This window comes from Lissotriton vulgaris, chromosome 9, assembly GCF_964263255.1.
Source record: "Lissotriton vulgaris chromosome 9, aLisVul1.2, whole genome shotgun sequence".
In the NCBI taxonomy this organism is placed as follows: Eukaryota; Metazoa; Chordata; class Amphibia; order Caudata; family Salamandridae; genus Lissotriton; species Lissotriton vulgaris.
Window position 1 is genome coordinate 391145449 of NC_141697.1, and position 12544 is coordinate 391157992.

The 12544-nt window shown below is 49.8% G+C and overlaps 1 protein-coding gene across 2 annotated transcripts in view; it reads left to right on the top strand.

Moving 5' to 3' along the window:
- The window catches only part of LOC147690171 (cholesterol 24-hydroxylase-like), a 399802-nt gene that overhangs the window by 129005 nt on the left and 258253 nt on the right, over window positions 1–12544 (top strand). For both annotated transcript variants that reach the window (XM_086937764.1, XM_086937763.1), the window contains exon 6: window positions 1849–1935. In XM_086937764.1, coding sequence (XP_086793890.1) covers window positions 1849–1935 — 87 coding nt within the window. The remainder of the gene's footprint in view (window positions 1–1848; window positions 1936–12544) is intronic.

Genomic DNA, 12544 nt, shown 5'->3' on the forward strand with positions numbered 1-12544 from the left:
GTTGGGGGATAATATCCCCTTGGCTTCAGAGGGAGTTTGGGGGCCAAAAAGCCCTCCTGGTACATCCTGTAAGCCCTACGCAGTGGAATTCCTGAGAGCTGGTCCCAGGCCCAGCCCTCTTTCTCCACACCACTGCAAACGTGACTGCTAGTTAAAAAACCTTACAATTCACTTACAAAACCAAAGGCTACAGGGACGTTATAGCTAGGAATTAGCATGTAAAAAACCTTAGAAATTCAATGGAAAAAACAAAGGTTCACGGATGGTATAGTTAGGAATTAATATTTAAAAAAAGCTTACAAGTTCACTGAAAAAAAACAAGGTTTCTGGAACGTTAGAGTAAGGCTAACATTTCACTTGTACAAAATCAGAGAAATTCAGCCGCTATAGTTCCTATAGTTAACTAAAACATGCGTCCCGCAATGCACTGCTTATGACCTCAAATATTACAGAACTCATGGCATAGTCAGTGACATCACTAATGACATCTCAAATGATATCACTGATAACAGCATCTACGAATACCTGATGAACCCACTCACACCACCATAAAACCTTTCATATACACACACCATCTTTCACACTACCATTCTTGAAACCCTTGACACACTCATTCCAGTACTCAGTGATACATAGGTCTACACACATATCCACTCATTTACCCATACAACCACTCATACACCCACTCACTCACTAATACAGCCACTGGTATATGTATTCATACAGCCATACAGCCACTCACACAGTCAGTCATTCATAGAGCTATTAACACACCTACTAAGTCACCTATAGATCATCATCTTACCAAGGTGTGGATAGGCGCCAATGATGAAGCATGCCATGATAAGTGAATGAGGCGCTATTCCAAAATCTTTGGATACTCCATCAGGAGGAACATAACTAACAAATATTACACCTGACACCTGATTATTATAAGGGAACTGGATGCAGTTTGAAACAATCCCAGTCTGAATCAGTTGCCTATGTGATTTAAATGTCCAGTAGTGGGAGAGTGCAACTGGTTTTACTTTCTCTCACTCTCCATTAGTGATTACGATGTATATTTAACACTCATGAACTTTTTAGAAACACTCATAGTCACTGGATGATGTAATCAGTGATGTCAGTGACCATGACATAAGTGATGTAAAATGTAAGGTCATAAGCAGTGCTTTGCTGGGGCACGAGTTATAGTTAACTCAGGTAAGTATGACAGCTGAATTTCTCTGGTTTTGTACAAGTGAAATGTCAGCCTAAATATAACATTCCTGAAAGCTTTGGTTTTTTCAGGGACTATATATAGGAAAGTATAATTTTACTGCTCTTAGCTCAATATCCACTTACGTTATAGATAAATATTATGAAAGCACATATTTGATGTGTTAAATGTAGTTAACATATATAATTTGCAATATACTTACGTCCACAATATTTTTTGCCAATATTGTTGTCTCTGTATTTTTGTAGCACATTATATAAAGCTCAATGTTTTCGTAATATACCTATGGATAATAATTTCATGGTAGTAGGTTGCAGTTCCTATGATTTTTGCCCTAAGCGCAGAGCTTTCACAATTCAGCAGGGCAAATCATTGATAACAACTTGCCCTAAATTTTCATTTAGTACGCAGAAATGTGATTTAATTTAGTTGATAAAGGCAGCATAAGTGAAATTGTATAGTGCAATCAAGCTGGTTTCAGTTGTCATAAAACTTTTCTATCTAGGCATTCATTTGCAGCTTATTCTAAAGACACTCATGCTCTGCCTGTTAGCATAACACAAATAAATACATGCAAATATTATTAATTTTATTGTCTCCACTTTGTTTCCGTCCCTTTTTTACCAAAGATGTCTAGGAAATGGTTTGCTGACAGAAGCCAATTATGATTCCTGGCACAAGCAGCGAAGAATGATGGACCCAGCCTTCAGTAGGACGTAAGGCAGATAGAAATATAGACTCAACCAATAACATCTTAAATTTATGTTTTATTTCAAAATCTTAAATAAGATTGGAAAACAGATAAATATCTACCTGCTAATCTTTGGCTTTTCAACTGAATCAGGAGACAGACTCAAGCAGCAATTAAGGACTAGATGTGATGGATGGAATGCTTGACTTAATCGTAATCACGGATAAGTACTTTGAGCTGCATTCTACTCTCTCATGTTGAACCCATTTGTGCCATTAAGGACCAAGAATAACCTAAGGCGAATTACTCTACGTCCAGGAAGGTCCAGAGCAGATTGCTAGACAAGAGATCCTCTGAACAGGAACAATAACAATCCCTTGACTGTTCAGCCTTGTTGAGTCATATGGCAGTGTGAGCACAAAATAATTACCATTGCCTGATCCAAATTTAAGCATTCCTCTTCGATGTGATCTCTTAAGTGTTATGGCTATGCCTAGATGTGGGGCATGTAGGGCACTATGCCAATGGCACAAGCTGCACCTCTGTGATAAGGACCAATAAAGCCGAAGCTGGTCTAGATTTGCTTCTTTTCCCATGCAAAAAGGATTCAACCTACCAGTTTGTGCTTGACTGGTATGTTAAAGAAGGACCAAGGTTGGTTTAATGTATATTGATTCCTCAAAATGCCAGAGGTTGTAGAAGTGACACTGAATGCCAATTGGCCCAATGACATTAAAGAAAGTGGCAATATATGGCCTTTGACCCTCGTGACCATGTGATGTCACACATCATTGACCCTGTGATGATGCTCTATGAGCAGAACCACAAAAAACCTTCCTCATAGACCAGGAAAACAGATATCAGCTACACTCCGCATCCTCTTACAACTAACTTCAAATGCTCTGGCGCAAAGACAAATTCCCTGGCCATCATATGCTGATTACATATGCATAATTTGCCTAGACACAACCATAATATGCCTAGACATAGCCTCAAAAACCCAGCCAGACTTTCCACATGCCAAGGCAAAACCAGTAGAAGCCTGGGCATAACCCATTATGCTGTGCTGACTCATAAGAGCATATAAGTTAAAGGCTGACCCTGGGAGGGAACCATGTGTAAGCTCTCCTTATCTGAGCCATTTTGCATATAGAATGTCCCTACCCATTCCCATATACAAATATGTCCACTAAAAATGCAATCACTCTTCTCACACACAATTTCCAATCCTTTGTTCCACTCCAGTCACAACAGACTGTGTGCATAGGAAATCTGGATGGCTGTCCTGGGAAGGGCATTTTTTGTTGTGTATCTTATACCTAGCCATTGAATGCTAATAATACAATTTGTAACATTTGGGGAATCCAACAAAACTCCAGGTTTTCAGGATAAGCCCTGTCTCCTTAAATGAAATGCCTTTAGATTAATGCCTTGTAAATTAATGATATGTCGATATTTTTAAACATCACCTATTGATCTGGCCTTCCCTACTTGTTTTGAATTCCCCTGACATAAATTAGTTATGTTAACTATATATGCCACTTAGAACTATATTAAGAGAGGTTACCTAAAAGAATAACCTTTTTAAAATTTTAAACATGTTTGCACCTAGCCTCTTCTTGTGTGTGTGCACCCCCATGTCTGCATGTAGACATCTCACATCTGTGTGCACTTAGCGGTGTTGTAGTTTTTTTTATCTAAGTCACATATCATGTATATGCGTGTACTATTTCCATCTTGTATGTGCCCCAAAGTCATACTCACCTATATGAACTAAGCCATATCTTGCCAGCATGCACCTTACTCCCAACTCCTGTCTGTACACCTTGCCCTTTTTACTGTATTCAAACATTTATATCACCTGCATCCACCTAACACCTCTCTTCTGTATGCACCCAGAAATCCTTCTTTATTATTTGCCCAGATCGTTGGAGGGCACCTTTCCAGGGGCGACTCCTCCGCTGTGTGCATCACTGCTCTGAAAAATAAAACTATGATAAAACACTTTATTTTTCTTACCTTATTGCCAGCCGAGCGAGTAAGGGCAGGGTCAGGGCCATGCTGAGGAGCATCACATCAGCAGTAGGGAAGAGTGGTAGGCACTTATAAGTATGTATGTCTAGTCCTTAAAGGGTGCAAGGGGACCAGCTTCCATGGGAGAGACCTACACATGGTCCTGAAGGTAACTGTAGTCAGAGTCCCTAGTCCAGATAGAATTCAGGGGGTTCCACCTTCCAGTTATCCATGGCTGCCCCGTCCAGTCCCAGTGTCCAACAGACAGTCACACCAAGAGAGAGCTCTCCCCCTTGTACAAGAACTTTTACATGGGGGTGGAAGGTTCCAGAAATGAGGTTCCACTGGCCTATCCTAGGGTGACACATTACATCCCTGTCCCTGTTCCAACACTCCTGCACAGCCTGTGACATTTCAAAATGGTGTCATTCAGGAGTCACATGTCACATCTGCTCTGAGGGACTCCGCTCAAGCCCTCGCTGACATCACTGCCAGGGTCTCATTTGAAAGATACCAAGTGATTTGAGAGCAGAAATCAACCTACCTTTCTTCTCTCAAGTCATGGAGAACGTATTCAGAAAACACCTTCATATTGTCTTGGATGAAGAGACCATACTTTGTCACTCACAATTAGAGTTGTCCTCATTTCATGGAAAATTAACAATACAACTTGTAGTGAAAGATGCCCAGTACAACAGAATAAACACTGCAGCTTTCAACAACCTGGACTGCTCCATACTGCCAGAGAGACTTCATTGGGCAGTAGGAGGGAGGAAATATAAAAAAAATGGTTCACAACATAGCTCTCCTTTAACAGTTCATAAAATAAATATGCAGCAGGTTCGACCACAATAAAACACAGAAAATCTCAGAGAGCCACTCCTGTTTCAAATTGCATTCTTCATATAGATGCTTTCCTCTCTTTGCAATGTTCTCTGTGAATTGTAGATGGGCCGCCATATAAACACACATGAAACTTAGCTATACTGTAGTTTCTTTGGGAATTGAGGACAGCTGAATACAGATTTTCTGGCTGGAAATGTTCTCTTATGATAAACATTATTATTTTTTTTTTTTTTAAATATATTTTTATTGCAGGAATCAGTAAATCAGTACAGTAGCGACCAGCATTGTATTATAAGCAACATATACAGAATAAAGCCCTCTGGCCCCCCTCCGTAAAGTCTGTACACAGCCAACCGGCCCACAACCCTGGGGTCGGGCGGCGAAATGCAACAGGGGTCAGTAGGATGCTGGAGCTGGTCCGGATAATACACTGTCCGTCATCTGCTTTTCCAAACAAACCCAAAACCCCCAAAATAAACCCCCCCCTCAAAATACCTACTAACTGTGAACCCCCCCCCCCCCCCCCCCCCCCCCCCACCACCAGCGCCAGGGAGCTTATCAACATAGGATCTACTATTTGACCCCCGGGGAAGGTAATAGGACTGTCAGTGCTGACGTTCATCGGGACTCGGGGCGAGTCGCTTCTTCACTTTCGGAGTCGCTGGGGGTACAATAATCCCTGAGGGCCTGCACCAGCATTTCCCACTCCAACGCGGCCTCCTGCGCCTTCTCATTACCCTGCCTCCAAGCCAGCTGATATCTCAGCGCGCTCTCTCCCGCCGCCCATTTCAAAAGCTCACTGTGCCATCTGCTGCCTGCCGGACCAGCTCGTGCCTTCCAGTTCCTGGTCACCTCTCGCTTAGCAAGGAGGAGCCCCAGGTCGATAGATTTACTGGAAATTTTGTTCCGGGGGGTATGGGGGAACCAGTGTAAGAGCCCCACCGCCGCATCGAATGATAAGCGCCTCCCCGTCACCTCCTCCAGAGTCGTCGCTACCTCCTGCCAGTAGGACGTCAGTCCTGGACAGGCCCATAACATGTGTAGGAGGTCCGCCTCCTGAGCCGGGCATCTAGGGCATTTCGCTGAAGCCGTGGCAAAATAACGCCTGATCTTCACCGGGGTCAGGTACGCTCTATGGAGAACATAATAGTGGACCAGTTGGAAACGGGCGCTACGTGTGCCCTTCCAGGCACGTCTCACCAACTGGGCCCAGGTCGTCTCCGGGATCTCCCTACCAATTTCCTCCTCCCAGCGGGTCCTCAATGTGGTGAGAGGAGCCAATCCCTCGGCTATCAACCTGCCGTAGAGGCAAGTGACCGCCTTCACCGTGCCCGCCGACATCATTACGTACTGGCACACTTGAGACAAGTGGGGTTCCTCCAGCCCGTTCTGCCAGTGTGCCTGGATCGCTCGCACAATGGCCGAGTGCAGCAGAAAGTCGCCCCGGGAGATCCCGAAGCAGTCAATGAGATCCTGAAAGGACAGGAGCGCTCCGTCCTCGTACAGATCACCGACGAGCTGTAAACCGGAATCCTCCCAGGCCGCCAATCGTGACCAATCCCCTCCATGGGGGAGGGCCGTCAGCATCCCCAACGGTATTTCAGGCGCATATGGTGTCCTTAGTTGGCCTCTGGCGTGAGCCCGATTCCAACACAGTCGGATAGTCCGCTCCTCCATCGACAAGTCCCGCAGGACCAAGCGTTGTCGCAGCGCTATAAAGGAGAGAACATGCCTGGCCATACCCGTCCCTCTACCGTCTTCCGGGCCCCTGAATTCCCTGGCGATCTCCTGGGCGAAAGTCTGGAGCTGCGCCGCCAGATAGTACTTCTCGAAGTCCGGCACAGCGAGCCCCCCCTCGTCCTTCGGCCTCATCAAGGTATTGAGGGCCACCCGCCGCCGGCCCGTTCCCCAGAGGAACCCGACCACCATAGAGCGCAAGCGACGAAACGTGGCCGGTGGGACCCAGATCGGCAAAGTTCGGAAGTAATACAATAACCGGGGAAGCGCCACCATTTTGAGCAGGGCGATACGTCCCGCCACTGAGAGCGGCAGCGTGGCCCAAAAGTCCATGCAACCTCGGAGTGCTCGAATGCAGCGGGCAATGTTCCCATCTAGGAGGTCGGGTTGGTCGTGGTAAACGAATACCCCAAGGTACTTAAAGCAGTCGGGCTCCCATCTGATCTCCCTACTTAGCGCAGGGGTGGGGGTACCCCTGCGTACCGGAAAAAGACAGGTCTTAGACCAATTCACTCGGAGGCCTGAGACCGCTCCGAACTCCGTGAGCGCCAATTCCGCTCCCCGCAAAGCGTCGACCGGGTCCTCCAGGAAGAGCAACAGGTCGTCCGCATATAGCGAGATATAATGCGGGCCCGCAGCCGTCCATAAGCCCGTATAGTGGGCTCCCGAGCGAAGGTGCATCGCCAGTGGCTCCACCGCTAGCGCAAAAAGAAGCGGGGACAAGGAGCATCCCCGCCTCGTGCCTCGTTCCACCGGATACCGCGATGAAATCAATGGGCCCGATCGGACCCTGGCCGAAGCAGAAGCATAAAGAACCGCGGTCCATCTGACAAATCCCTCCCCGAGGCCGAATCTCCGTAACACCGTGCAGAGGTAGTCCCACTCTAGGCTATCAAAAGCCTTCTCCAGGTCCACCGACAAAACTACCGGGGACGGGGCATCCACAAATGGTTCCCCAAGCAAGCGGAACAACCTTCGAATATTCATAGTCGTGTTCCGCCGTGGGATGAAGCCGGCCTGGTCCTCATGCACTAGGGAACTCATATGTCCCAGCAGCCTCGAGGCCAAGATGCTGCTCAATATTTTGTATTTATCAAAACAACAGGAGGTCCTGAGCATACTTAGATGACAAAAATTAATAATATAGATCACAATGGAATTCTATACAGTTTAAGATTCCTTGACCAGCCGGCCAGGGAATATTTATTAGTTCAATTATTTAGGATCTTAGGGATACAGAAATTAACCCAAATAGTGAGGGTTAAATTGGGGCACAGTCCTGTGCCATATAGAGAAGAGCAAGACAGGAGGGTAAAGGTAAGTGAAAGAAAGTTATCAGGCAAACACAAGTGAGCTAGCAGGTCACTGACATTAAATATACATTAGCAGTGTATCCTGGAGTCATTCATACAAACAGTGGTATCATATAGGTACATGTATGAACTACTCTGAGGTCAATATTTTGTAGTCCACCGTCAACATTGATAGGGGACGGTAGGACCCCGGGTCGGATGAGTCTCGGCCCGGTTTGAGGAGAGGAACCACCAACGCTTCACACATCGAGCTCGGGAGTCGCCCCAACCTCTTCGCCTCCCTGTAGACCACCAGTAACCGAGGGGCTAAGAGGTCAGCGTAAGCTGCATAGAACTCCACTGGTAGGCCATCTAGGCCCGGGGTCTTGTTCCTCGCCATCCGTTTGATGGCCCCGCGGATCTCCCCCAAGTCGATATCGGAACCCAGAGTTTTCGCCACTTCCTGCCCTACTGTGCGGAGCTCCAGTGGGCGAAGATAATTATCAAGCCGGTCTGGGTCACGTGCGGAGCGACTGCGGTATAAACATTCATAATAATGCCGGAAGCAACTAAGAATCTCCGGTTGGGTGCATACCTCGGTCCCGTCTGCTCCACGCATATTCGTCGTCGTCTGGGACTGGCGCGTAGGGTTGGCCAACCACGCCAGCAACGCACTCGACCTGTCTCCCTCCGCGATAGACCGGACCGTATAGGCCTTATAATCAAAACAGCGGAGCCGTTCGACCTCCACCGCTACCCTCTCCCTCGCCTCCACCGTTTGTGCTTGCAATTCCGGGTGTCCGGGGCGGCTAACTTCAAGCTCGCGGAGTGCCCGGTCCGCTGTGTCTAAATCAGCCAGGATGACGCGCCTCATGCCCACCTTCTTAGAGATACAGTAGCCTCTCACCACTACCTTAAAACGTCCCATTCGAATGCCCTAGTACTCGCGGAGCCGCCGTTGGACGCAAAATAATCCGATATTCTCTCCCCCAGGTCCGCCTTGAAGACACTGTCCTCGAGGATCTCGGGTCTCATCTTCCAGGTGGGTACCGCCGGCGTCCCAGGAAACCAGCGAATGTCCAGCAGGAGGGGGTTATGGTCCGAGATGGTCCTCGATAAGTACTCTGATCGGACCGCTGCCGAAACCAGTTCGGGCGAACCAAGAAAGCCATCTAGCCTGACATGCAACTCATGGAGGCTCGAGAAATATGAATAATCCCTAGATGCGGGGTGATGCGCCCTCCAAATGTCCGTCAAACCCCAGCGGGTCTGCCAATCCTGACGACCCTTAGCCGTGGGACGGACCGGGGAATCGGGGAGCGGGGGATGCGAGCGGTCTATGTCCACATCCACTACGGAGTTAAAGTCTCCCCCCAACAGGAGGGGCCCGGCGAAAAAGTGGGCCAATGAGCCCGATAACCTGGAAAGGAAGGCAGTCTGGTCTACATTAGGAGCGTACACACAGCAAACGTTCAGGTCCCTCCCTCCTAGAGTGCCTGAGATGGCCACGAAACGCCCCTCTGGATCCAACACTGTCCTCGTGACCTGGAAGGGGACCCCTGCCCTGATCCATATTAGCGCCCCCCTGGCATAAGCAGAGTACGACGTGGAAAAGACCTGCCCCCGCCATCTACGCTGAAGCGCCGCCCCTTCCGCCTTGTTCAGATGCGTTTCCTGCAGCAGCGCCATTTGCACTCCCCTACGCACTAAATAAGCATGGACCTTGTGGCGCCTGGACATAGTGTGAAGCCCCCTCACGTTCCAAGTAACACATTTCAAGTTAGCAACATCAGCCATTGTCCCAGATTGTTCTTGCACAGTCCCCCCATCCGGGTCCCCACAAAGAAAAAGCATCAATCCTCCCAGCGCTGATGGCGGCCATTTTCCCCAACCAAAACCAAACCACCCAAGAACCAACAAAGCCCCCCCCCACCCACCCCAGAACAGGACCCAAACTGCGCCATCTAGATCCCATCCAAACCTCGTCGTACATCAACCCCAGAACCCCCACTAATCCTACGGTCGCCACCGTAGGAAGGCCTTATGGGCCAGGTGCGGGCTGGGCGGAGGCAGTGGGCCCTCGTCGCCCAGGCCACCAGGACTATAACAAGCCCCAAACAGTGTCAAAACCTTCCGGGGCAAAAGCAGAGGCCCCCCAACCCTCTCTCCCTCGTTGTCAGCAATAAAGGACGGCAACCGCCTCCCCCCTGCCGGGCCCCCACCCAAAACAAGGCCGTATACCCCGTTACCCTTGTCCATCTAGAAGGTCCTCCACCGATTTCGGTGTGATCACCGGTGTATGGGTACTATCTGCCACTGAATCCTCCGAGTCCGACGGTGCCCCCTGAGCACCCGGGTTTTCTTCCTCCTCGATGGCTTCGTCTCTTGCTCCCGACAGTTCCGACAATACTTCCAACACTCCCCTCCGTTCCGATGATGTCTCCGCAGTCGAGGGCCCTCCCGTGCGGCCGCGGCGATTCCTGACCCTCTTGGATCGCCTCCTTTGTTCCGGCTCATCCGCCTGTTGGGACGAGGAGCCAAAACCATCTTTCCCTGTCCGGTACAGTTCGAGCCAGTCACAGACCTCCTCCGGGGTGTCGAAGAACTGGGTTTTGTCGTCGACAATGATGCGGAGCCTTGCAGGATATAGGAGTGAATACTGAATGCCCTCGCTCCTGAGTTCGCGCTTAACCGCTAGGAAGGAGAACCGCTTGCGCTGCGTCTCGTAGGTGTAATCAGGGAAGATGTTCACCTGACTGTTCGCAACTTGGAACGGGCCATTGTGCCTGGCGGCATTGAGGATTAAGTCCCTGTCCCGAAAATGCAGCAACCGCGCCACCACCGGCCTCGGGGTACGTCCCTGCTGTGGGGGCCGTGCTGGGACTCTGTGGGCCCGTTCTAGAGTGTAGAAGGAGGACAGACCCTCCGGGACCACCGTGTCTCGGAGCCAGGTCTCCAAGTATCGCACCATGTCGCCATCCTCGATCTTTTCCGGCAGGCCCACCACTCGGATGTTGTTCCTCCTGTTGCGGCCTTCCGCATCCTCCGCCCTCCGTTCGAGGGTCTCGATTCGGGATAAGGCGTCCTTTATCGTCGCAGCCAAGGTTCGCTGCGCCGGCTCCAAAGTTTTCACCGTGCCCTCCACCTCCTTGACCCGGTCTGAGAGTTTGCCATGGTCCGCCCTGAGGAGGCCCAGGCTCGTCGCCACCTGAGCAATGTCCTGTTGGAGGGCCGATCTCGTAGCCTCTATCGCCTCTAGGACACGGTCGAACTGTTGCTGCAGTGGCGCGCTACCAAAACTTTTTGGGTCCCCATGCTCCTCTTTGTCCTGGGCTTCAGAGTCCGAGGTGGTCTGGTTGGATCCCTTGGCTCCTCTAGGTTTCCCCATGCTGCCAGGGGCACTCCGTGAGGGTCCCGGAGTAGGTGTCTCCGTGTACAGGTGTCGATCACGACCTTCCCGGGTGCTTGTCCTCAATTCGGGTATGGGCGATCTCCTTCTCCAGAGCCTGTGGAGACTCCGCCGCTTCGGCTCACGCCACCGCCACGGCGTCCGAGGGCACCGATGAGGGGGCGGAGACAGCCGTCGCCGAGTCGGGCAGACCCGTTCACCCACTATAGCCCCGGGGTGAGGGCCACCAACTCCCTCGGATGATCTGTGGCGCCAGAGTGTCGCGCCTCCCATGTAGTTGGACTGGCCAGGAAGACGTAGCTAGTTGCGGAGTCGCGAGGCGGGCCACCGCTTGGATCACAGGGCGTCCGCTCCCGGTGCCCTCCAGTGCGCGGGCACCCGTCCGGCCGTCCAACCAAGTGCAAATCCGGTGCAAAAGGTCCAATCCTGTAAATGTCCAATGTCCAGAACAACCGAGGATGGCGAAGCCGGGCGCCAGTCGACACCCGCGACACCTCTTCAACTCAGTAGTTTCGATCAGGGGGACAAAGGAGTCCGGGCGCCATGTTGGGTCTCACTCCGCAACTCCGCAAACTTCGGTATTACTTCGGAGCAACCCTCGTCCAAGCTCCACCAGGGCCCCCGGCAGGTTGCCGTCGGCACGCTCAGCAGAATGCGGGGTCTGGGGTGCCCCGCAGCCTCCGAATTTCAGGATAATCTCGGGCTTAGTCCCGGAGCCGAGCTCTCAGGCGACCATCGCCATCGGCGCCCAAGCCACGCCCTCCTCTTATGATAAACATTATTGTCTTTGCATGCTTTCCTTTACTTCCTGTTGCATTTAAAATATTTTTCTTATAATCCTTGATGCTGCTATCTCCTTTCTGAACATTTTTAATTCTGTTTAACACTCTTCATCCACATCCTCCCTTTACTTCTTTTCTAACACTTTAACTTTGCTTTTCCCTCAGGATTGCAACTTTTTTCATGTGTTGAAGTAAAACTGGATCCTACTGAAGAAAAACTCTTGCTACCCCAAACCTTTGTTGCAGTTTCATAATTCCTAGTCACCTTTGCTTTATTCTCTGCTTAAATTCTTTTGATTTGTAATATTATCACCACCTCTCCTTCTTCAATACTTTTGCTGTTCTCCATTTTATACCTTCCGCCGCCTTCTCCAACTACTTCTGAATGCTCCTTCCATCTCTGTGCTTCTGTCCACAAGGTCTTTTTAAGACTCATTGCCTAAATCCAAAGTGGATGTGTGAAACACACCTATCTAGTTGGAAGGTTCTCAAAGTTTTGAAGGCAATTATTAGGTCTCGCCTGAGACAGCGTACAGCTGGAGAGACATTTCGAGG